The sequence below is a fragment of the Lemur catta genome, chromosome 17 (genome assembly GCF_020740605.2).
Source record: "Lemur catta isolate mLemCat1 chromosome 17, mLemCat1.pri, whole genome shotgun sequence".
Taxonomy (NCBI): Eukaryota; Metazoa; Chordata; class Mammalia; order Primates; family Lemuridae; genus Lemur; species Lemur catta.
In genome coordinates, this window is record NC_059144.1 from 21,167,599 (window position 1) to 21,193,934 (window position 26,336).

General features: G+C 46.7%; 1 protein-coding gene across 2 annotated transcripts; it reads right to left on the bottom strand.

Annotated features, from left to right (window-relative positions):
- Positions 1-19: 19 nt before the first annotated feature.
- On the bottom strand, positions 20-23,164 carry MANBAL (mannosidase beta like). 2 transcript variants are annotated; one of them, XM_045528621.1, is made up of 3 exons: positions 23,121-23,164; positions 12,854-13,059; positions 20-961 (listed from the first exon to the last, which is right to left on the bottom strand). In XM_045528621.1, exons 2-3 carry the CDS (start codon positions 13,001-13,003, stop codon positions 854-856), a joined length of 258 nt encoding a protein of 85 aa, XP_045384577.1. In that variant the 5' UTR covers positions 13,004-13,059; positions 23,121-23,164; the 3' UTR covers positions 20-853. The 2 variants fall into 2 exon arrangements, with proteins under 2 accessions (XP_045384577.1, XP_045384578.1); XM_045528622.1 differs by lacking the exon at positions 23,121-23,164 and adding an exon at positions 15,141-15,165.
- Positions 23,165-26,336: the final 3,172 nt, after the last annotated feature.

Below are 26,336 nucleotides of genomic sequence, written 5' to 3' on the forward strand. Positions count from 1 at the left end.
CAGCAGACACACAGGCAGGTTCAGCATGCAGGACAGTTTATTGACCCTTTCTCCCCCAGTAAGGTCTCCTCACTGGGCAGGGAATAAAAGAATTGAGGGGGGATGCAGAGGTGGAAGTCAAAAGGCACACCTGGAACATGCTGGGATGGCTTGGAAAGGGGTTGGTCTGAAATTGACAAGCCTCTCAGGGCAGAGGCTGGGAAGTCTGTGCCAAGAGACATGCACTCATCCAGCCAAATCCCTTCCACCTGCTGGAGGAGGAACAGGCATCACCCTGGCCCAGGCCTTCCCCAGGTGCTCACGCCAGCCTTTTCCAGACCTGGCTGTCACAGCTGGCGGGATCACTAGCACCGCGTGGCCATGGCATCCTGACTGAGACTACCAGGTGAGGCCTGGCTCCGTCCACACAAGCAGAGACAAAGGTGACTGGCAGGAGATCTGCGGCACACACATAATGGGAGAGGGCGTGCTTGTCGGGATTAGATAATGATTCCAAAACGTAGTGTAAACCCACAAGGGGGGTGACTAAAGGCTGGACTCCATGATTAAGTGAGAAAATGTGACTCTGTGAGCTGACCTGACTTCTGAACAAACCTCCTAACACTGTTTTGCTCACAGCATGTGTCGGTCCCCTTGACTCTACTAAACCGTCATGGCAGCAGAAGGAAGAGGAAGTGGTGGTCTGCCCAGCGGGAGCCTGGGGACTGTCATGACTGTCCAGATCTCTGTGGTCAGAGGGTGTCGCAGCCATCTCTGGCCCTGAGCCTGGGACGGAGAGGAGGAGCGGGAGGCTGATTGCTGGAGGGCTGGCCCACACGCTTGCCTGCCCGCCTGGCTCCTCAGGCCTCCTCTTCTACCGCTTCTTCTTGGTCTCCTTCTTGGGCCTCTTGTTCGTGGAAGGAACAGTCGCCTTGGGCTTCCTCGTCACCTCAGCACTTCTGGGCTCAGATGGTTCTGCCTCCTGCACGGTGAGAAAAAGGAGAATCCTGCTTAGATGAATCAAGCCTGACCCCAGCGAAATGAGATCACGTCTGAAGGGACTTTGCAAACTGAAGCATGCCACAGAAACGCAAGGCATGGAAGCCATCATTACGGGGACCCAAGAGCCACACGCACGTGGGACTGCCCTGGGAGCAGCGCAGCGCTCGGTGAATAAGGGAGGCCGCGGGGAAGGGGCAGCCTGGGAGGTTTCACAGGCCTGAGTGGAATCTGGGCTCCTTCACTTTGCAGCCCGAGTGACCTTGTGGGAAACTCACTTCCCCTTTCTGTGTCTTTCACCTGTGAAATGGAAAAAGCGATGCACACCTTGGGGGGCTGACGTGAGGAGGCAAAAAATACACAGAAAGCCCCAGGAAACGCCAGTCGCACCCAGGGGCTGGCTGGTCGCTCTGTGGCAGTGAGGCAGACCCGCTATGGCTTGCTCCTCTCTCAGCTGCCATTCTCTTCCCACTCAACCCACAGAATGCCAGGGCCGGGGGAGCCAGCCGGCAGGGGGGCAGTCACGCCCCCATGCTCCGTGGGGCTGGCAGGGATGCCCCCGTCGGGGGGGCAGAACTGCAGACTCTCCCTGCAACTGGAGCAGCTCTGTTTCTTAACCCATTTCCTACATTGTGGTTTGTTCCTTGTAAGATTTAGTTGAAACAAAGTTCTGCTGCTAAGAAAAAAAAGGTTGAAAACCACAGATCCAGCCCTGGCCTTTACTGCACTGATAAAGAAGGGGGGACTCCAGGGAAGAGACATGGCCTACCCCAGGCCACTCAGGCTCATGTCAGAGAAGAATCTGGAACAGGCTCAGTCTGTTCCTGCCTAGTATCCTCTCCTCCCCTGGGTGGTAACTCGCAGTGTGCTGCAGCCAGGAAGGACTAGAGAGGCCGGGGGAGAACATTCACCACAGCCCCCGGGCCTCGTCCGGCCCACAGCAGACTTCACATGGCCTGCAGTGTTTATTTTTAAAAATTTAAGCCAACCGGGAGACTTTCCATTAAATCTGGATTCCTAGCTTTTCTTGAAAACTAAACATCCGGTGACACTGGCCCTATATTCCCTCACAGCAGCAGTGGGCAGGGCAGTGACGGTCCCTTTATTCAGGTACCCACCCAAGAGCCCCCCCCACCCTCCTGCCCCCAGCACTACGATAGGGAAGTTTCTTGGAACCTGTGCTCTTTACTGAAAGTGGGAAAATAAAAGGCAGATTAAGACATTGGGAGGGAGCGCACTTCTGGATAAGAAAAGTACCATCTGCATCTAATCTGCCAGCTCACTTCCAGCTTGCTTTACTCTGGCCTTCCCTGCTCACCCCCAGGCCCAAGTCCCTGCCCCACAGAACAGGAGGGACCTCTCCGGGGAGGGGCGGTCCCTGCCTATGGTCCAGTCCAGAGAAATGTCAACTCCCTTATCAGCCACCATTGTCTCCAGCCAACCAGGCAGATATCAGACCTACAGGGCCAGCCTGGTCCCAGGCCCCCAAGGAGTGATGGTCCCAAGATAACTAGAGGACTGTCTCCTCCCCTGGCCAGGTCTGTGACTGCAGCTCTGGACTCCCCTGCTGAGCCTCCTCCAGCCAAGAGTCAAAATGACTTGAAGGTCCCTCTCTGCTGATACTGTTTATGGAACTTGCTACCCTCCCCCCACCAAGAAAAAAACAAACCAAACTTGCAGAGGCCTGACCATATATGGCCATGTCGGAACCCACTTTCCGAACTCCAGGCTGGGGGCCTCCTCCGGTTGAGAGACCACAGAGACAGCGACAACCAGGTTTCCTGGGGCTCACGGGGCTGGGGACAGTATGAATCTAAGTTAACTGTGAAATCTACTTTCTCTGGTTCAGCAGCCCCTGGAACTACGAGGGGACTCTGGAATGACAAGGACAGTTTGTTCTAGATCTTGTCCATGGGTCACTCAAACTCCCCTTGTTTGTGATTAAAGTTCCTAGAGGAGTCAGGAGGGTGGGCTAGTGCCGCAGAGTCACACAGGCCCCCGTTGGTGTGCACACACATGGCAGTCATCGAGTCATCCGAATCCTCCTCACCCCAGACCTCCTCTTCTCTTCCCCATCTCAGCTTTTGGCATCGTCACCTACCCAGTTACCCAAGCTAGAAACCTCCAAGTCAGTCATTCCTGAGCTCTCGCCATTCCCTTGTACCCCCACATCCATCTGTCCCCACAGCCTGTCCACTGTACTTTCCAGGGGCCTCTAGACTCAGCCAGTCCCCCTGACACAGCCCACTGCCCCTGTCCAGCCCGAGGCTCCTGCCGGCCCTGCTCAGCGCGTCACCCACTCACAGGTCTCCCTGCTCTGCCCTCACCCCTCTCCAGCCGCACCCCTTCTGCAGGGCTTTCAGAGTCCATCTTCCTAAACAGTGACAACAGTCCTAATCATGACTGCTTTTGCTTTCAAAATGTTGCTGGTTCCCGCTTCGTACGAGTGAGTTCCGAGAGACCCGGCACGGCCTCCAGGCCTCTCCGCTTCAGCCTTGGCCCTGTCTCCATGCTCGCCCACTCGTGCAGCCCACTCTCTGTCACTCTGGGCTGCTGGCCAGCCAGTCCCTTCCATTGTGTTCCCTTCCATCCTCTATACAGATGCTGAGCATTCGTCACCTAGCTACCTGCACCCAGCCCAGCACACGCAGGTACTATGCCAGGCACCAGGGGAAGGACGAAGAGCACACGCGTGCAGTGGCTGTGCACCACGTGGGTGCTTCCCCACCGTGGCTCGCAGAGCCTCTCAATTACCCTGATGCGCCAGCCACCGTGAGCCACGTCCCGCAGGCAACAACACTGAGGCTTCCTGAGTCTGGGTGACGGGCCCAACGCAGCACAGCCACCCTGCCCCCAAGCTGCAGGGAAGCAAAGGTGGCCCTTGCCCACGTGGTTTGGGTCCTGGGGTCCCAGCCACATGGACCCTTAGCCCCCAATTGTTAGCTGACAGAAATGACTCCGAATGAAGGGCTGACTTAACTTCTCCTCGGTGTACCTGGCCGGCACCAGCAGGGCAGACGGCAGACCACAAACCCCACAGCCCCACCCTTCAATCTGGGGACACCGCGCCTCCTCTGTAGCAAGTTTTAAGTTTCCTCAGCCATCACACTGTCACGTATAGAGAAAGCCTCCGCGGCCAGGCGGTTCCTGGGCCTGCGGCGGCGCCCACTGCGGCCAGAGGCCCCGTCGATAGTGAAGCAGCTCCCCAGCGCTCACCAGGCCAGACAATGGCTGCCATTCGTCAGATTCAAATAATCGAATCTGTGCCACAGTGTGTCAAACCCCTTCCAGGGTGAACTTTACGATTTCCACTATGCAGTTCAGTGTGGGTGTAGTCCCGTAAATCAGAACCAAATGTCATTCGACACAGATGGAAACCGTTCTTTCCTTGCAGGGGTCCGGGGAGAGAAAACCACGATGCTACACTCGGGCACCTCACGCACCGTATCGCACACACGCGGCCATCCAGGAACTCTGCCGGTTGGGTGGGAATGTCTTCTTCTGATGGTGCAGGACTCGGAGGCTCGGGCAGGTAATGGGCAGGTCAGCACTCAGACCAGTCTGCCTAGCGCTGAAGCTCCCCCCGTCCCCCTGTGCCACGCGTGCCGAGGCCCTGGGCAGGCTGGGGCTGAGAAGACCTTGCAGAGACCAGCACTGGCCCTGAGAAGAGGACAGAACCAGCTGAAACACGGAGCGGGGGAGGCTGCCCGTGTGGGCTCAACAGGGCAAACCGAGACACAGAGTCCGGGACGCACTTGGCAGGCGAGGAGAACTGTGATTAGAAGGAACAGCCTTGGGAGCTCCTTCCAGACACAACTCAGCACGACTCTGCAGGCCCTTCCCACTGGCTGGCCTGTGGCTCTTTGTGTGTCCAGCCGTCTCTCCCACAAGCCAGCACCCATCTCCTGACCAGTGGCTGGTGGGAACATGCTCGCACCCTCACCCTGCCCACCACACAGCAATCTCTCAGGAACGGGTCATTAAGTAAAAACCACCCTGCCTCCCAATCCAATAGCAACCTCCTCCCAAAATCTTACCAAAAAAAAAAAAATACAGAGCATAATTGCAAAGTTGGTTCTATGAGACTGTCTCTTGAGGCGTTGAGAACGGGGTGTACGCTGGCCTGAGTTGATTGGTTAGTTATGGCAGCCCTCACTGACAACCAGGGGCCTGGTTTAAAATCAACACCCTCGTGCAAAATTTTCCAAAAGGGTCCTGACCTTCTAGGCCACTGTCCCACTGCACCACGGGAAGGCTCCATCCTTTTCAGGGCTCCAAACGCTGCAGGGCTTTCTGATTGACGGCAAAGTCTATACAGGCATCACACTGAAAGCCACCACTCTCGCCATCAGTTCTGGTGACTTCTCTACTAGGTCACAATGTTGTCTGTGCCCAGCACCCTCTTTCCACTGGGGCCTACCCTTTCCCTGGACCATGGAGTTCGGGGGGACTCTCAGTCACTGTGGCCGCAGGAATAGGCAGCTGAATGTGGCCGGGCCAGAAACAGTACCCACTTCCCTGACCCACCTATGAGGCGAGGTGTCAGTGTGTGACCAAGCAGAGGACTTCCATGAGATCTGGAAAGTGAGCACGGGCAGAGAAATGGTTTCTCTCACTTGTAAATCGCCAGGGATAAGGATGCAGACCGTGCATTCCTGACACGTGCGAACGGCCTAAGAAGAATGCCAACGCTCCCAGGAAAGCCAGGAGTTAGACAGACAGGCAGAGCCCTGAAGACTCCTTGAGCCCCTAAATCCCGCTGTGCCTTGAAATTCCCAGTTCCAAGGGCCAATCCTGTTTCCTTTTGGGGGAAGCTGCTGGAGCTGAGTTTCTGAACTTTCAACAGGAAGCATCCCGTGCATATAAGAAGAGACCAACACAGCAGAGTGGAGGTGAAAGTACCTGCCTTCTAGGAGCTAGCTGCTGGGTGACAGCATGTGACATAAACATGTGAAGAGATGAGAACAGTCAACATTTAAGCTACTAGGAGTTTATGATTCACTGCCAGTTGAACTATTACTGCCTATCTGCTACATGAGTCGCTGAACTAAAAGTCAACACCCACTTGCTTAGGGTTGAGTGGATCAACATTCTGTGTAGAAACTGATCCACGGGGGCCGGGAGGTAAGCTCAGGAAGGCTACGGAAGGGAGGGGAGACCGGCTCCCCACCTTTATTTCCTCACTCCCCACTCCTTAAGCTCCTGGAATTTGGCTCCCACCTCCTCAGAGAAACTCTACTCAGAGAAAAGCTATAGACCCTCTCTCTCCAGAAAACAGGCCTGAGCACGTACACGTCACAGTTACAGGGGCTCACAGACTCCTGAAGCTTCTACAGGACCTCCCTACTAAGAGCGTTGTTCTACCGAAGCCCAGCCCCGAAGGAGAGCAGCCAGACCGTGGCACTGTCGCCACCCTGAGCCGGCTCTCCCCCACTGTCTCTGTGGGGCTGGTTTTACACGTGTTCCCCTTGGGCCGCGCGGTGGTTTTCGGCAAGGCCACACTCTCCTGTTCCCCTGTCCACTGCTCTGCCTGTCTCTTGAGAGTGAGAGGAAAGGACATCCCAGCTTTGTCTGCCCAGCGCTCCTGCTCCTGTGGAAACAGACCCTCCCAACCCCCACACCTAGCAGTCACCCCACAGGACCCAACCCTCCGCCCACACTGGCCATAGTTGTCCCAAGCTGGGTCAGCCACAGGTCCTTCACTAGGGGTTTTGGAACTGGGACTAAGCAGGAAGGCAGCCTCCCTCCGGGACGCTGCAGCTGAAAGATGTCGACTTTGGGAGCTGTCAGTGGCCGTGTTCCACCTCACCACGGGGACAGCAAGCAGAGCGGCGGGCCCTGGTGGGAGAAGTGAAAGACAGGAGAGAGTCGGGGAGTGGGGCAGAGGGCATGCAGATGGTGAGAGGGAAGTCCCCAGTCTCCACTCCAGCAGCTGCATCCCTGCTCTTGGGTTCTAGGACACCCCCACACCTTTTCAGTATGTCTACATTGTGTGGAAGCTACTTCATGCAGGTTGGGCATGCCTGACATTCAGCCTTTTCCTGAATCTTAATTTCCCTTGAAAAGCTCAGCAATTCACTCTTAGGTTTCAAGTAATAATGCGATGTTGATAAAATAATTCCCAGGTCTCTGTCTCCAACTTCTCACTGGCTCTTCCTTTCCCACTTGGAATGTCTTGCTATTATTTCAAACTTAACACATCTCAAATTGAACATCTCCTGTCTTCCTAAAATTGGTTTGTACTTCAGGGAAATCATCTAAGGACTAGACGAGTGGCTATGCATTAGAATCACCTGGGCACTTGGAGAAAATACTGATCCGACAGCTGGCGCAGTGGTGTGTGCCTGTAATCCCAGCTGCTCAGCAGGCTGAGGCTGGAGGATCACCTGGGCCCAGAAGATTGAGACCAGCCTGAGCAACACTGCAATACAGTCTCAAAAAAAAAAAAAGAAAGAAAAAGAAAAGAAAAGAAAAGAAAAGAAAAGAAAAGAAAAGAAAAGAAAAGAAAAGAAAAGAAAAGAAAAGAAAAAAGAAATACTGATCCAAGAGAACAACCAAATCAGAATCTCTATGGGTGAAGTCCAGGCCTTTGAAAGCTCCCCAGATGGTTCTAACCTGAGGCCAGGCAGAAAATCATGGGCAGCTAGAGGATGCGCGATTTGTGGTACGTCTCCCTAGCCCCTTGCTCCTGGTAAACATTGCTGATCAATTTCTTTCTCTGGAGCTAGAAGTAGCCCCAGAACCCTGTTCACTATCGCTGCCACACGCCATCAATCAGACGTGGCATGAGAGAGGAGATGTATCTGCTATCCTGGACTAGATGGAAATGGTATAAGGATCTATCTTAAATTTTAGACTCCAGCATACAAGAAAATGTGTGGATTGAATGTAGCCCAGGCCTCAGTCAGGCTCAAACAAATGTTTGTTTTCTCAGGTCTTAGTTTAATGAGGTGTCAATGAGAAAACCTTCTCATTTGGCTTAGGATTCTAGGGACTTAAGTTTTGATTTTACAAATTGGTTCTTGCTCCTACTTTGAAAAGGAAGGGGGTGGGGTGGGAAGCATTTGTATGTGTTCCTTTTTTTCTTCCCTGATTACCCCCAAAAGAGCTTTCAAATAATCTGCTAAGTAGTGAAGTACTGAAGTCATAAACTAGTTGCAAAAAATCGGCTTACTGGAACAACAGGAAAGACATTCTTTTGCTTTTCAAAGGCTTTCCCATCATCTGGAGCCAAAAATATTATCTTCTGACCCAAAAAGCTACCAATAAACCTTGTTTCTATAGGCTAAGCAAGAGGGATGGTTTTGCCCTAAGCAAACGGCAAAGAGAGCAAGATTGTCCTCCCAGCCCCACTTGTGCCCCCCTTTCCTGCCACCCTTCATTTCCAGGTACCTCCTGACCACCCTCAGGCTGTCTGGAGTCCCCACAAGCTGCCCCACTCCCATGGGCTCCCTTCCTCCCTAAGAGCTCCCTGTCCCCTCCCCATCCAAATTCCAAATCCCAGCTAGCTGTGAGGTAGAACCTCCCAGCAGCAGTCCAGGCACTCACCCTCTCTTTGTAATCCTGTTTAGGCACAGAATACTGTGTTTCCTTTCCCTTTAGTTAGGAGTTTGGGGAGTGAGAGAAGGCTGCCTTATGGGGACACACAGAGGAAAGCCAGCAGCAGAATACCTGTGTAACTGGGGCCATTTGCTGTCCTGATGCACCAATAAAAAGTTAGACTGACAATACTGTATTTTTTGCTGCTGATCCATTGAAAAGGTAAAAAAAAAAGTTAAAATGGCAAGCTTCAGTTATGAAGACAATTCACTCGTGTGAGCCCTGTTCCCCTAAACTGCAAGATAAATAAAAATGAGATGGGATGTACTATATTTATATTTTAAAAGATGAGGTTGCTGTCCCAAATTAACCTCCAAATGGTGGGGGCCTCGGGGGGTATGAAGCCATATTTTTGAGCCTTTTGTCAAACTCCCTGCCTCAAAAGACCTTAACCCACTATGCCATTAAAAACCTCAAAGACAGAAGTAAGAGGACCCCTTTTCTGAGTTTGCTGAACTGACCCGGGCCTCTGAGGTTTACCTCCAAGAGTTAAGAACACAACAGGAGGTGAGCAGCTTCCCAGCTCTCCAAATGGTCACACACCTCTGACTCTACATCTCTGCCTATAAAACAAGAATATTCATCACCTCCCTCCCTCGGGACTCTTAGCAGGCTTCATCAGCGGCCAACGACAATAAAAATGTTTGTTATTTATAATACCCAATAGCATGCCATGTCTTTGAAGAGAGCCCAAGAGCACAGGGCTTGTGTTTTTAAAGTGTGATACAACTGTGGGTAGAAAAACTCTAATCCTGTGCTCCTTCTGAAAACACCAGAATAAGAGATGGACAGAACAACCCACAGGCCACGAGCCTGTCCACATTCACTAAGATTTCCCCCTCCCTCACTCACTGCTCCTTTTTTCCTGCCCGTCCCCCTAAATACTGGAGCACCTCCAAGCTCTCCCTCCATATTTTCTCCTTGGGAGACCTCGTCCCCTCCCATGGCTTCAGTGACATCTCATCAAATCCCAAATGCTGGTCAACACTCAGCCCAGACCCTCCTCCTGCTGTAAACCTGTAAATCCACCAGCTTACTTTGACAGAACCACCTAGACATGTTAAAAGCATCTGTTTAAAACTGAACTCAGCATGTTCCTTCCCTGTCCTTTCACCGCAGTTCCCCATTACATCAGTAAATTCCCATCGTCCTCCCAGATATATGCACACACATATATATATTTGTTTATGTATTTAAAAAGAAACAAAGGAAAAATAAATCTAAATAATAAAAATGGTTACCTATCGGGGGAGGAGGGAATAGGATGGAGGATAATAAGATTAAAGGAAACTTCAGTGAATGAACCTTGATCATATAGTTTTGACTTTGGGAAATATTGTACATAATGTTTTATATAATTAAAAAAATTAAGTCAAAAAGGAAAAGAATCCCTAAAAATTAAAAACACATTGAAGCGGCCGGGCACGGTGGCTCACGCCTGTAATCCTAGCACTCTGGGAGGCCGAGGCTGGAGGATTGCTTGAGCTCAGGAGTTCGAGACCAGCCTGAGCAAGAATGAGACCCCGTCTCTACTATAAATAGAAAGAAATTAGCCAAACAACTAAAAATAGAAAAAAATAGCCAGGTATGGTGGCACGTGCCTGTAGTCCCAGCTACCCGGGAGGCTGAGGCAGTAGGATCGCTTGAGCCCAGGAGTTTGAGGTTGCTGTGAGCTAGGCTGACGCCACGGCACTCTAGCCCGGGCAACAGAGTGAGACTCTGTCTCAAAAAAAAAAAAAAACACATTGAAGCAAATTAACCTAACTGTATGTTATAGTGGGAAACCTACATGGAGAAAAAAATTAACTAAACATAGTACTTTGACTGTATAGCCCTACAGGGACATATTCAAAAGCCAAAAAAGAAGCAGCAAGAAATCTTAAATTTCATTCTGAGTCTTACTCTTAGTAGTAAAAACCAATACAGTTATTTTAAAACTATAATTAGTATATCATAGGTGTGCAGAATAGAATTAACACAAACAAACTGCTATCTTAGAAAAGGCTGCTTGCAAAGTTGGCCTGTGGCTGGCATCTGGGAACCTAGAATTGGGTGGTTCCCACAATTCCCAGAAATGATAAGAGTGGCTCACTGGTGCCTAAACTGTTTGTGCAAACATTGTGGTCTATGCTCAACACCTGCTTTCTTTCTAGAAGTGTGGAATTTTGGGCACTGAGTCTCTAATGAGCTTCCTTGCTACACAACACTTCACATATATTGTCACAACTCCTTGCTGGGGGAAATAAGCACATCCTGTGTGACTCGACTGGGACAGCACTCTCGGAAGCTAGTACCTGATTTCCTCCAGTCTTTGCCCCATGCACCTTTTCCCTTTGCAAGGCTGCCTGATGTCCTCGCACTGCGATAAATCACAGCTCCTAGTGACCTACTGGGGTCCTCTGACACAGTAGGATATGGCAAATAAGTCATTGCGTTACTGCTATTGGGAAACAAGATTTCCAGCATAGGATAAAGAGATGCAAGACACAAGATACCAGTATAAAACCAAGTAAATAAAAACATTACACCCTTAAATTTGAATTGGAAATACCAATATGGACTCACAACTCTTTCTTTTCTTAAAAAAAATGTTCATTTTCTAACTCTATTCATTGAAAGGCCCAGAAGCAATCATAGCTCAGTAGCACCCATCACTTCTAGTGTTCCAACTGAGGTCTCTAAATACTATTTTCCAGCTGAAAAGAACCAGCGCTTGTTGGTGAAATGACTGATTCCAAGACTGGGGCAGGAAATGTACAAAATAAGCCTGAGACATCTTATTGAGCAAAGAAGCTATTAAAGACTAATGAAGCGTGACAAAGAACAAAGATACCAACTTAAAGGGGGCCCTGCTGAGCCAATTTGAGCAAAACAACAACAACAACAAAAAAAAAAAAACCAAATTAATTAAAACATATTAAATGTATAAAAATACATATTCCAAATGATATGAAAACCAAAGCTTCACAGGTCAACACTGGAGGCTGATAAGGACTGAACTCACTACTCTGAAAACTGATAAAGGGAAAGAACCAAGTATTTATCCTGCTTTTCAGTATGACGAGCAGTTCAGAGTAACCATACAGGTGAGGAAAAGGTCTTCGTTAAACACCTTCATTAAATTCCAGCTAATAGATGCAGAAGGAAAGGACAGACCTAAGCAATAATCATCAATGGATGCTAAAACTGTTTAGGTGACGGAGTGATGGGGATTTTATAATGGAGGGATCAGCAGACACCACCTGACCCCACGGATCAATCCTAGGATCTCTAAATGTGTGGCAGCCAGACACCATGTGCCTGTTGACGACATGCAGTAGGAAGTACAGCACCAGCTATGAGGTGACCTGAGCCTGATGTGAATGGAATCAGGCCTCCAGATGGCACTTCCAGTTGACAGGAAATATGGGGTACAGAGAAACACGTTAAATGACACCATAGAAAAGCAATCAGCCAAATCCTGGGAGGTGTATATCATAGATGACAAAGGGCCTGCCTTCTCCAAAAAATCAATGTCATGAGAAAATGGGGGGGGGGGGAGCACCAAGAAAGTGGGTGGAAAGAGAGTGTACACTTACTGAATAAAGACACTTATAGAACAAGAGTCAAAACAATAAAAAAGACAATCTGATCATGTCATTCTCTTAAAACCCTCCGGGTCCTGTCTACACCTTTGGCTACACCTCTCACCATGTCCCCTCTGTGCTCTGGCCACATTCAACTGCATTCAGCTCCTTGAACTAGTCTGTTCCTTTATCCTCAGGCCCCCTGCACACGCAGTGCCCTCTCCCTGGAATGTTCCTTACTCCTTGCCCACTTCACCTGGCAGAAGGCTGCTCATTCCTTCAGTCTCAGCTCACACACTGTCCCCTTGGCAGGGGGGAACAGTCCAGCCTCTGCCCCAGGGTAAGATCAGGTCCTCCCCCTTGTTATATGCCCTCACCATATCCTGTACTTCTTACGGGAGCACATATGGGTATTTTTTGATATCTGCCTTCCCTCCCAAGGACTTGAAGCCCCTTAAGGGCAGATTCTACATCCTTCAGCAGAGTCTGACATGTGGTAAGCATTAAATAAAAATCTGCTTAACAGATACATGAACAAATAAAGTATTAGCTATGTGGTTCAGTCTCGCAGGTGGGAATTTGGGGGCACACACTAAATCAAGAAGGCCCAGCATGGCCCCTGCTGATCTTGGTTGTGGTGTTATCTACTGTTAGTACCCAGAACCCAACCTGGCACTCAGTGGAGCTGAGGCTCCTAGAGGAGGACTCACCGCCTCGTGGGACTTGGGGATGGGTACGATGATGGCCAGCACACAGATGAGCTGGAAGATGGCCCCCAGGAAGAGTCCGTACCGTAGCAGGTTCTCCAGGAAAGTGGGCTCGGGCACCTCGGGAGGTGAGAAGTCCAGGTCGGAGGCCATGGCCCAAGCCGCCCGCTGCCTGAGGTCACTTCTGATTCACCACTCTCTAGAGCCAACTTGTAAATGCAAAGGGTTAAGTGTCACTTTTCTACAAGCGACTTTTAACTTGCACAAATGCACACACATACACACACATGTAAGAATATATAAAGCAACTGTGGTGAAATGTTAACAAATCTTCAATCTAATAGATGATATATAGAGAGTCATTGAACCATACTTTCAACTTTTTTGTAAGTTTGACATTTTCCAAATATAAAGTTAAGGAAAATAAACAAATAAATGCAAAGGGAAACACTTCAACAAAAATCTCAAATCAACATACATTTACTGAAGGTCAGCTATGTTTCAGGCTTTGTTTATTCATTTATTTTTCATCCAGTCACTCGTTTGACAAATATTTATGGAACATCAAGCACAGAAGAGTGAGCAGAACAGACAAAACCCTGAGTCTCCTGGGCCCACATGCTCAGGAGAGAGGCAGGCAATGAACACATCGAGACATGATATGCTAGGCAGTGATGACTGTTTTGGAAAAACTTAAGAAGGGCATCATTTTATTGTGTATAGGGTGATAGGAAGGGCCTCTCTGAAGTACAGAGATGGAAATGAAATAGTGGAGACACGAAGTGAGAGTGAGCCATGTGTGTATCTGAGGGAAGCACGTTCCAGGAAGAGAGAAAAGAAAGCGTAGAGGCCCCGGGTGGGGAAATGAGGCCAATACAGCCAGAGAAGAGAGGGCAGGAGGGAGAGCGGAAGGAGGCACGATCAGGAGTGGGGCAGACCTCATAGGTCCCTGACACTTGCAATTTGAAAGAGTAAACTGTAAAGCCGCCGAAGGGTTTTGAGCAGAGAAGTGACATGATCCAACTTACATTTTTAAATGGGGAAGACACAATGCAGGGAGGCGGCAAAGTGGCCACAGGGAGACCAGTGACAAGGCTACAGCCAATAAGCCAGATAAGAAATATTGGCGGCTTGAATGATGGGGCCAGTGGTGGAAGGTCCAGCCCCAGCCCACCTCTCCTCTCAGCAGGGCCCCCACTCCTAACACCCTGGGCTGAAAGAACTTGCTGTGGTTCTCTAAGAGCACTGAGCTCTTTCAAAATCCTGGGCCTCTGTCCAAGCTGCACACTCTGCCAAGAATGTCCTTCACCACTCTGACTACTTGGTGAAGCCTCCACGCTACCTCCAAGCCTGAGCTCAAGTGTCACCTCCCCAACATGCCTTTCTTGTCACCCTCCCCCTCTACTGTGGCACCACCAGTGGCTTTCTTCTGCCCACCCCAACGATAAAGAGGCAAATATCCTTTGGAGCCAGGCCCAGTTGGATCCAAAGCCCTTTGTGTTTTCAGAGATTTGTGCCACAATGCAATTTTCTGCTAAATCTGAGCTATCCAATAAGGTGGCCATGAGCCACAGGTGACTATTAAGACTTGAAATGCAACAAGTCTGAATTGAGATCCTAAATCAAATACGTACCCAATTTCAAAGACTTAGTATGAAAATCAGACTGTAATATATCTCAATAATATTTTTATATTGATTACATGTTGAAATGATATATTAGGTTAAATAAATTATATTATTAAAATTAATTTCAACACATTTTAAAAAAGAACAAAGTTGGAGGACTCACTTTATGATTCCAAAACTTACTGCAAAGCTACAGTAATCAAAACAGTATGGTACTGGTATAAGAATAGATATATAGCCCAATGGAATAGAAAAGAGAGTCCAGATATAAACATATATGTGGTCAACTGACTTTGAAACACGGGTGCCAAGACCATTCATGGGAAAAAGACAGTCTTTTCCATAAATGGTGCTGGGAAAACTGGATAGTCACATGCAAAAGAATGAAGATGGACCCTTAGAAAAAAACACAGGGGGAAATGTTCATGACACTGGAGTTGGGCAATGATTTCTTGCATATGATATCAAAGCACAAGCAACAAAAGAAAATATAAATACACTTCGCATCAAAATTAAAAACTTTTGTGCATAACAGGACGTCACCAAGAGGGTAAAAAGACAACCCAGAAAACGTGAGAAGATAGTTGTAAATCATATATCTGATAAGGGTCTAGTACACAGAATATGTAAATAACTACAACAGGCTATGTGCAGTGGCTTACACCTATAATCCCAGCCCCCCACTGTGGGAGGCCAAGGTGGGAGGACAGCTTGAGGCCAGGAGTTCAAGACCAGCCAGGGCAATGGCGAGATCCCATCTCTACAAAAAATAAAAAATTAAAAAATTAGCAGGGTGTAGTGGCATGTGCCTGTAGTCCTAGGTACTCAAGACGCTGAAGTGGGACAATTGCTTGAGCTCAAGAGTTTGAGGGTGCAGTGAGCTGTGATTGTGCCACTGAACTCCAGCCTGGGCAACAAAGCAAGACCCTCACAACACAACAAAAACCAGAACAAGTCAATTAAAAATTGATAAAGGTCTTGAATAGACATTCAAGTATATCCTGAATATACTTGAATATATGTATATCTCCAAAAAAAGATATACAAATGACCAACAAGCAAACACATGAAAAGATGTTCAACATCAGTGAGTCGTTAGGGAAATGCAAGTCAAAACCACAATGAGATACTATTTCATACCCATTAGGATGGTCATTATTAAAAAAAAAAAAAAAGGAAAATAAGTGTGAATAAGGATGTGAAGAAATTAGAACCCTCAAGCATTGCTGGTGGAAATGTAAAATGGTGTAGCCCCCATAGAAAATATTTTGGTGGTTCCTCAAAAAGTTAAGCATAGAATTATCATATGACCTAGAAAATCCACTCCTAGGTAACGCACCCAAAAGAACTGTAAGCAAGGACTCAGACACCAATGATCACAGCAGCACTATTCACAACAGCCAAAAGATGGAAACACTAACAGTCCATCAATGGATGAATGGACAAATGAATGTAGTGTATACATATGGCGGAATATTAGCCTTAAAAAAGGAACAAAATTCTAATACATGATATAACATGGATGAACCTTGAAAACATTATGAACTGTGAATAAACGTATGTGAAATAAGCCAGACACAAAAGGACATGGTATGATTCCACTGATACAAGGTACCTAGAATAGGCAAGTTCATAGAGACAGAAAGTAGAATAGAGGTTACAGGGTAAGGGGCAGGGGGACTGGGGAGTTACTGTTTAATGGGTATAGAGTTTCAGTTTGGGAAGATGAAAAAGCTCTGAAAATAGCAGTGATGGTTATATAACATTGCAAAGGCCACTGAATTTTATACTTAAAAACGGTTAAAATGGTAAATTGTTATGTATATTTTACAACAATTAAAAAAAATTCACCTGTTTCTTTTTACTTTTTACATGTGGCTACTGGGAAATGTACAATTACACATGTGGCCTGTATTATACTCCTGTGGGATGGCCCTGGGCTAAAGGGACTGTGCTAAAGACCTTCCTCCACCTTGGTGCTGAGGTGTCACTGCTTTGTACCATGTTTCCAACATGAAATAACTGAAGATAATAAAAATAACCTTCTAAGTAAACCGAGTGGGACTTACACAAATGAGCATTGCTTCCCTTTCAACCTGCTCAGCGTCGGAAGATCAAGTGCCTGGGCCACCAGGGTGGCCACTTCTCACACCGGCTCTGTCTACTTGGGGAATGGCCCTCCAAGCCGGAGGCCCTTTATTTTTATTATTTTTTTTTCCCAGAATCCTCAGAACTGGCAGATCTTCATATTCCCAGGAAGGATTTGACTTCTGGAAAGAACCCAACATCACCTGATTCCCAGTCTGGTGAGTCAGGTGGGGCCCTGAGCTCAGGAATGCCATTTTTGGTCAAATACAAGGTATGACGCTCAGACTCTAGGCAGATTATTTGAGGCGGCTCATAAACTGGCCCTGAAGTAAATGCCAAGGGGGTTGAAAGAACAGCTTCACTGGAAGAAACATACAGCCCCTACAGGGCACCATCACGGGAATACCAAGGTTTAAAAACGCATTCTCATTTTTTCACAGTTACACCTCATAAATCATTTTTCACAGTTACACGTCATAAATCATACATTTTTAAAAATGCTCTTGGCTCCAAGCCTTACGCTTAAGGCTGTAACAAGCCTACAGGGGGTACAAATACTCAGATTTATTACTTACTAACAGCAACACTGCTATAAATATTTGCAGTGACACAACAGAAAGATGGGGCAGGGGTAAGGAAGGGGCAGGCACAAACCCTGACTATCAGCAAGTAGCTGGCTACACTTGGGGCAAACCTCTTGACCCCTTGGAGAGTTGATGTTCTCACGAGCCGAGCAATATCAGTGATACCTATTCAAACTTATAATACATCTAGGCTTTTTTTAATGGCAATTAGGTAATATATACCAAGAGCCATAAGAGTGATTATATCCTTTGACGGAATTACTTACTTCCTAGAATTTATAGTAAGGAAACAATTCAAAAGAAGAAAAAGCCTCCAAGTACAAAAAAAGTTCATGGCAGTGCTATTCATAATAATGAAAAACAGGAAACAACTAAAGTGTCCAACAATAAGAAACCAATTAACTCAATTATGATACATCACGGCATAATCCCCCTTCACTAAAATGGCAAATATAAACATTGTGTATCAGGTCAGTGGAAAGTCATTTCAAAATAATAATAATTTAAAAAGTAACCAATTGTATAAACACTGTGAATGGAACCATCTATAAGCCGATTTCACTGGCTAAAGATCAAAAGAGGCCACAGGAAAATGTAAATAGTTGCTATTAAGGTGAAGGAGTCTTGAGCTGTAATTTTTTGGAACGTTATTGAAACAATAAATACAATTTAAAAGAAATCTATGCCCTATCTACTTTCTTCACAAGACTTTTGTTAGGGGAGAATGAAGCACTGTCCAACAAAGTTTTCTGCAATGATGGAAATTCTATATTTGTGATCTCCAACCGGTAGCCACCAGCCACATGTGGCTATTGAGTACTTAAATGTGGTTACACAGGAACTGAATTTTTAATTTAAATTTTATTTAACTTTAATTAATGATAAATAGTCACATGTGGCCAAAGGCTCCCTCTTGGACAGCACAGGTGTAATAGGAGGGTGGTTGTGAAAAGGTTCCGGAAAACATGAAATGCTCTACACATACTGTGTATGCTTTAAAACTCTCATCCAGTTTTCCCTGCACCTCTGTGCTTTACTTCCCAGCCTGCCTGCCAGGACTTCTGGGTTTTCCTTTACTGATTACAGAAGTCACAGAGTCCCACTCATCCTTTAGAAACCTTACACTCCCTGTGACAGGCTTTGTTGTCCCCTGCCATTGCCGCAGCACCAGCAGCGAGCAGATTGTATGCCAGGTGTTGTGCATCACACTTCACAGTCAGCATCTCACTTCATAACCACTCTGGGAGGTACTACTAATGAGTATGAGGAAACTGAGGCTTGGAGAGATTGCATGACCTACCCAGGGATAATGTGGCTGGTAAGTAGCAAACTCAGCATTCAAATGGGCTGGCTCCTCCAGAGCCCGAGCTCTTACCCACACTGCAGGCTATGACCCACTGGTGAGCCATGAAAACCACTTACGGGGCTACAACCAGCATTTTTTCTTTATTAGCCAGCACTTTATTCAATTAAATAAATGGCAATAGAAATCAGAGTGCATCACATTAGTAAGGGCCAGTATTCTGTCCTGAAACTTTTAAAATATGTATCTATATCCTAGTATGTATGTCCTGGATCGAGTTTTTTTTTTTTTTAGACAGAGTCTCACTCTGTTGCCCAGGCTAGAGTGCCGTGGTGTCAGCCTAGCTCACAGCAACCTCAAACTCCTGGGCTCAAGCAATCCTACTGCCTCAGCCTCCTGAGTAGCTGGGATTACAGACATGCGCCCACCATGCCCGGCTAATTTTTTCTATATACTTTTAGTTGTCCATATAATTTCTTTCTATTTTTAGTAGAGACGGGGTCTCGCTCTTGCTCAGGCTGGTCTCGAAGTCCTGACCTCGAATGATCCTCCCGCCTCAGCCTCCCAGAGTGCTAGGATTACAGGCGTGAGCCACCGCACCCGGCCCTGGATCAAGTTTTAAAATGTATTTATTGTTTGAGAAATGTTACACTGAAATTGTGCTTTTTACTTGATCCACTGTAATCTCTTGGACAGCAGGGACTCTGGGTCCATCTTGAGTTTATCCCAGGGCCTGACTCATACATTTTTGGTAAATGACAAAGCCTGTGCCTCTGTTTCCACCTTTAAAGCAAAAGCAAATGCCTCAACCAACTGCGTCACTTAACAATGAGGAGGAGGAGCTGAGAGGCCACAGAAGCCTGTAGGTTCTCCCAGTGAGTCAGGGCAGAGCTGACTATCCTGGTCTCTAGCCCTGTGATGCTCCAGATTTGCTTTAAGGGCAGAGATTTTTTTATATATATTGGGGGACTTTCATACCCCTATTAGAACTTAATAAAAAGTGCATACTCATTTATTACCAAACATGGCAAATACTTTCATGAAGTTACTGGACACTTTGAGGCTCATGCCTGAATACCAGACACTGGTGGACTGAGACATTCATTCACTGGACACATATTTATTATCTACTATGTGGCAGGCACTATTCCAGTCCCTGCCATGGAGTTTCTAATTGGAAGCCCTCAAAACATGCACATACACATATAATGTAATGTCAGGGGTATTACAAGAAAATATAAAGGAGGGAGGAAGAGGGTGCTATTTTATATGAGGTAGTCAGAGAAGGGCCTCTCTGAAAAGGTGACAGAGGCAAAAAGCAAGCAAAAGAATAAGTCATTTAAATATTTGCTAGAGTATCCCAGGATAAAGGAACAGCAAGGGCAAAGGTCCTGAGGCAGGAATGAACTTCACAATCAAGAAGAACAGCACAGAGCAAGCTGTAGGCCGTTGTAAGGACTTTGGCTTTTTCTCTGAGTGAAAGAGGAGCTACTGGAAGGTTCTTACATGATCTGACTCATTTCAACATGGTCCCTCCGACTGCATGGTCGACAATAGACTATAGGGGGACAAGAGTGGAAGCAGAGAAACCAGTCAAAAACCGACTTTAACAGTTAAAAGACATGCCTGCACCTCAGTGGTAGCCATAGAGATGGTAGATTCTCAAGTTATAGATATATTTTGAAGAGAGAGCCAACGGGATTGCTAAAGTGAGATCTAAAAGAACTTAAAAATAATCCCGGGAGGAGGGGAAACTATTCTGTACGACACTGTAATGACGCATATAAGACATTAAGCATTTGTCAAAACCCGTAAAACTTTACAGCAAAAAGAGTAAACTTTAATGTATGCAAATATTTTAAAAATCACATAGGAGATCAGAGTATCCCAGGACGGAATGCAGAATGAGACATTCTGAATCTAAAAATATTAATAACTTCATTGAAGAGATGAGGGAATAAGATGCTGACCTAAGTAACTGAAAATCAGTGGACTCCGTACAACTAAAGGCAAAAGGAACCGTACATATGCTTTGTACTCTAGTTGATAAAGTTGTTTCCCACAGAGGACACAGGTGAACAATTCTAAAAACCACTATACATGTATAATAGAATTGAATGAACAATTAATTAAATGTATGGTGTATGGTGGGAGTCAGGTTTGTCATAGTGGAGTGGGAGGTTACAGATAAACAAGAGAAAGATACTAGAATAATTCATGTGGTAATGGATGAGAGTTGGAGACATCAGTTATGTTTACCTTAATATAGATACAGGTGGTTACATATAATAGGAATATTTATACATATATATCTCTTGCTCTGTCCACTAAGAGGGCCTAGAAGAAAGCACACTCAGTAGCAATAAGCAGACCTCATGCCCAGATCTTGGTTTCTAGGCCATTCTCCGACAAGAAGAACCAGGGCTCTTTGGGAAATGGCTAATTCTAGGACTGGGGCAGAAATATACAAAATGAACCTGGAGTAGAAAGGGCTCAACAAAACAAAAAACACATGGGCAGGGGAGCATGTCAAGGGGATACAGGAGCCAACTGAAAGAGCTCCCAATGGCCAAAGCTGGAACAATTTGAGCAAATGAAATTAAGTAGTACTGGATTATATAAAAACAAACACTAATAAGTTCACACTGATATAAATGACTGAATAAGTAAATAAATAAATGAAGAATAGACAAATTTCCCATGGAGAAGCACTCCAAATAATTTATATAGATACCCTGCCTTTAAGTGTGAGGTATAATTCCACACTCCTCCAGTGTGGGCTGTACATAATGACTTTCTTCCAAAAGTATAGTATGGAAGAGGGCACGGAGGAAGAGGAAAAGTAACTTCACAGTGGAAAAGCTTGACTACTACCTCAAGTCAGGCGATCCAAGTTAACATCAACAGTGATAACTCATACTGATAGCATGGACCCCTGCTATGATGTGATGAGCATTTTACCTCTGTGGTCTTCCTCTCCAAAACCCATAATCCTAGACAAATGCCAAATGAGGGTCATTCTGCAAAATATCTGACCAGTAATCCTCAAAACTGTCAAGTTCATCTAAAACAAGGAAAGTCTGGCCAGGCACAGAGGATCATGTCTGTAACCCCAGCACTTTGGGAGGCCAAGGTGGGAGGATCTTTTGAGGCCCGGAGTTCAAGACCAGCCTGGGCAACATAGCAAGACCCGCATGTCTACAAAAAATAAAAAATTAGCCAGGTGTGGTGGCACATGCCTGCAGTCCTTGCTAATCAGGAGACTGAGGCAGGAGGACTGCTTGAGCCCAGTAGTTCAAGGCTGCAGTGAGCTATGGCCACACCACTGCACTCCAATCTGGGCGACAGAGAGCCTGTCTCTAAAATAAAAAAATAAAGAAAAGAAAACAAGGAAAAGTCTGAGAAATACCATAGAGAAGAGGGCCAAAGGAGACATGACTGCTAAATGTAATGTGGTACCCTAAATAGGATATTGGAACAGAAAAAGGACGTTAGGGGAAAACTGATGAAATATGAATAAAGTATGAAGTTTATTTAATAACAATGTATCTATATTGGTTAATTGTGGCAAATGTAGCATACTAATGTAAGATGTTAATAACAGGGGAAACTGGGTGTGAGATATATGGGAACTTACTGAAGTATCTTTGTAATACCTCTGTACATGTAAAATTGTTCTGAAATAAAGCTTATCGAGGGAAAAAAGAATGGGTCAACATTTCAAAATACATAATAATCACTGGAACACGTGGTTGCCAGAGGCTTCACCATCTTCCAATGTTGTATAGTGTGTTGGTAGGGGATTCTTGACTTCTAATGAAGGGATTTTAAATTCTGTTCTGGGAATTCAACTGAAACAGACTGGGGAATAAAAAACCATTATCAGGAGTTACTGCCTTACAGCAATGGCTGTATACCCAAACTCATCCCAATATAACAAATTCCCAAGAACTGCTCAAAACTGGGTTAGAATTTTGTCCTACGGAAAGCTAAGCCATTTCTCAGGGCGGAGTCACAACTGGTAGCCGATAGGCTGAAACTGATATGCAGATGTCCTGCAAAATATAATTATTAATCCAAATTTGTTGCCATCATTTTAAAAGTATTAAATTTCTCACATTCATTTCTCACTTCTCTTAAAAAGAATTCATAAAACAAACACGCACTGTGCACCTACTATGCTCTTTACATTCACTATCTCATCTTCAGCCAGCATGCCCATTTTACAGAGGAGAAAACTGAGAACCAGAGAGGAAAAGTGACTTGCCCACGGTAACACAGCAATATGGAGCACACTCAGGGTTCGAACCCCGGCCAGACTGACTCCGGAGCTCAGGCTCCACCCGTGGGAGGAAAGGCCCTGGCACGGCCTTGAGGAGCTCTAGGCTCTGGCCCAGGCTCTGCACTAAAGCTGTACGCGGCACCTGGCGAGGCCCTTCGCCTCCCACCCTAGGACTCAAATTCCGCTCTGCAAGTAACTCTATCGAGCACCATGGGAAGTTATTCACGCCCCGCGGAGCGACGCCCGGGCCGCCCGAGCAGCGCTGCCGGGGACAGACGGGCCAAGCCGCCGGGCCGGAACCCGCCCCTTCCCCCGGTTCCCGCCGCACCGCGAACTCCGCCCCGAAGCGAAGCCGCGGCCCAGCCGCCGGCGCCGCGAATCTCACCTCCCGCGCCGCCGCGCCGCTCCCCCGGAAGTGGATCCCGCAACCCCGGGTCCCGGAAGTGACGCGCCCTGAGCAACCGGCGGGCTCAGCTCCGCCCGCGTTGCTAGGGTTGTGGCGCGAGTGCTGGATTTTGTCCGACTTTTGTCTTTGTGGATTTGAGCTGGACGGAGAGGTCTGAGGAAGCGAAGTCCAGTCCCTGCTGATTCTCCAAGCTTGTTCATCACTCAGCCTAATTCACCATTTATAGAAGCCTTAATTCTAATGCCAGGCCCTGAGCTAGGAGCCTACTCTGCAAAGGGGAGACAAAGACATAATTCAAACTGAAGCAAATCATTATCATTCATTCAAAAAACATTCACCAAGCACCTACTCTGTGACTTGTGCTGGTCACTGGGGGTGGAGTGCAGAAGCAGACAGACGCAGTCTCTGCCTTCGTGGACCTTACAGTCTCTTGGAGGGAGACAGACTAAAATAATTAAATGAACATTGAATCATACAATATGATTAGTGTTTGGAAGGCAAAGAACGGGGTTCCATGGGGTGGGATGGAATGGATGAGGCAAGTAATAGAGGGAAAGGAGACCTAGTTTAGCTGGTGGTATCAACCTCTTTAGACCCAGGTGATTCTTGGCTCCTGGTATCCAGGCCCTTTTGTAGTCCCTTCCCACAGTGAATAGGGCTGACGTGTGTAATCCATAGGATGTTGTGGAAGTCATGGAGCATGAGTTCCAAGATAAAGTCATAGAAAACATTGCAACTTCTTTGCTCTTTCTTGATCACTCACAGGGAATCCATGTTGTGGGGACACTCAAGCAGTCCTATGGAGAGGTTCACATGGGTGGTGACTGAGCCTGCTGCCTAAAACCAACTCCAATTTGCCAGCCATGTGTGTGAGCCACCTTCAGAGTGGATCCTCCAGTCCTAGTTGTAAGGTTTTTGGATAGTTGGCGCCAGAGAAACAAAGAGGAGCAGAGTTGAAAGGGTTAAGCAATGAGGCTTTATTGGAGCACTCCGGGGCGAGGTTCACGGGTCCCAGGAGAGAGAGGGGCCCGAGAAGTCCCACTGCCCAGAAGTTTTGTGTTGGCTCATATATGTTTTAGAGCTGGGAGATGGGGGTTTTTCGGCTCGGAGAGTTAGGAATTTTCCATTATGGTTTTAGGGTGGGTATTGAGAACTAGGAGGGGCTGGTGGTATGTATAGATTCCAGGAACCAAGACCCTTATCGGGGTAACCATCCAGGTGTGGCTATTCTTTAACTTAGCTGGACCTAGCAGGCATTGTTTTCAGCAAGTCTCGTGGGCTTCTTCTTTTTTTTCATTAGGGAGGGGAGGGGTGCCCGCCACCAGCCTTACACTAATCAAGCCTTCAAATGACTATGGCCCTGGCCAAAATCTTTAATATAACCTCGTGAGAGACCTGGAGCCAGGAACACCCAGGAAAGTCACTTGAATTCCTGACCCACAGAAATTGTGAAATAATAAATATTATTGTCTTAAGCTCCTAAGTGTCAAGCTAATTCATTATAAAGCAGAGATAACTAATATAATACATAGAGGGTCAAGGAGCAGAGGTTGGATGCTTGAGATTCAAAAAAGAATGAGACTTATTTTACCCTCAAGGCATATACTCTTTCTTAGAAAACACAGGCAGAAATAATTTGCTCAACATTCACTAATCCCATGACATATGAAATGGTATGGGGGATCCAAAATACATAATTCATTCCTTCATTTATTCATTCAACAAATATTTATGGAATCTCTACTCTGGAACATGCACTATGAAACTGGGAAGCCGATGGTGGGTAGGGTAGGTCCCTACCCTCACTGTGCTTAGGGGTTAAAGTCTGTCACACCCACTAATCGTTCACACAGATAAATGTATACTTATAAACCATGAGATGTGTTGGGAAGAAAGAGGGGGGAACCACAAGAGAACAAATAACACGGGAGATACAATCAAGAAAGGGTGATGAGGGAAGGCCTCCGTGACGAGGTAACATTTAAGGTAAGAAATGAAGAATGACTAGGAATTGGCCCAGCAAAGAGAAGGCAGAAAGAGCACAGTAGGAGTTGGAAAGGCCGGATTGTGGGAAAGGGCACAAGAGCACAAGAATAGCTGAGGGGGTGAAGCTGAGGCCTGAAGGTACAGATATTTAGGACAGGACGTGGTACTTGCCCTGGAGGGCCTCACTGAGAGATGTGGATGAGAAGAGTGTTTTATGGGTTGAACTGTGTCTCCTAAAAAAGGTATGTTTGAGTCCTAACCTGCAGTACCTCAGAATATGATCTTATTTGGAGATAGGATCTTTACAAAGGTAATCAAGTTAAAATGAGGTTGTTAGGGTGGGCCCTAATCCAATATGACTGGTGTCCTTATAAAAAGGGGAAATTTGGACACAGATGTACACAAAGGGAGAATGTCGAGTGAAGATGAAGGCAGATATCAGGGTGATGTTTCTATAGCCCAGGAGCACCAAAGAATGCCAGCAAACCACCAGAGCCTAGGAGAGAGGCATGGGACAGATTTCTCATACCCTCAGAAGGTACCGGCAGACATCTTGATTTCAGATTCCCAGCCTCCAGAGCTGTGAGAAAATCAATATCTGTTGTTTAAGCCACCCAGTTTGTGGTACTTTGTTACAGCAGCCATAGCATACTAATACCTGTGTGCAGGTGCTTTGAAACTTGTTATTCTCTGTATCCAAAGGTAAAAGATCCCCAGTGTGACTGCTGCAGGCACAGCTACTTGCTCACTCTCTGGAAGCTCATGGAGGCCTCCAGCCCAGTTTTGCTCATCTCTGTGCCCTGCATGGCTCTATTAGTGCCACAGCATAGTGGAGAGCTGTGTGGCGTGCTTGTCCCTATCCTTAATATCTATGTAAGGCACAGTGTTTGCACTATGAAGGAGAAAAAGTTGAAAAAGGCATGGTCTGTGCTCTGAAAAAAATTTTCTAAACTAGATTAACACTTGACTGGGTGAGCCAGTTTTGTATTAATGGTAGCGGCCATTTATTGTGTATTCACTAGGTGCCAAGAACTTTACATATACCAATATTTCCCCCAGCATCCTTATAAAGTAGGTATTACTATCTTCATTTATGGGTGAAGAAACCTAGGCCTGGAAAAGTTAGGCAACTTCCCTAGGAGACCGTGTGCTTAACCATTGTACTACCCAGCCAGTGTGTGCAAGCCAGATGAGTACTACAGCCGCGAG

Bases quoted from the DNA above. Each gene is read 5' to 3' on its own strand.
- MANBAL (XM_045528621.1), bottom strand. From the start codon at position 13,003: ATGGCCTCCGACCTGGACTTCTCACCTCCCGAGGTGCCCGAGCCCACT. The intron at 962-12,853 runs GTGAGTCCTCCT...CTCACCGTGCAG, and splicing joins TCCCCAAGTCCCACGAGGCG to GAGGCAGAACCATCTGAGCC.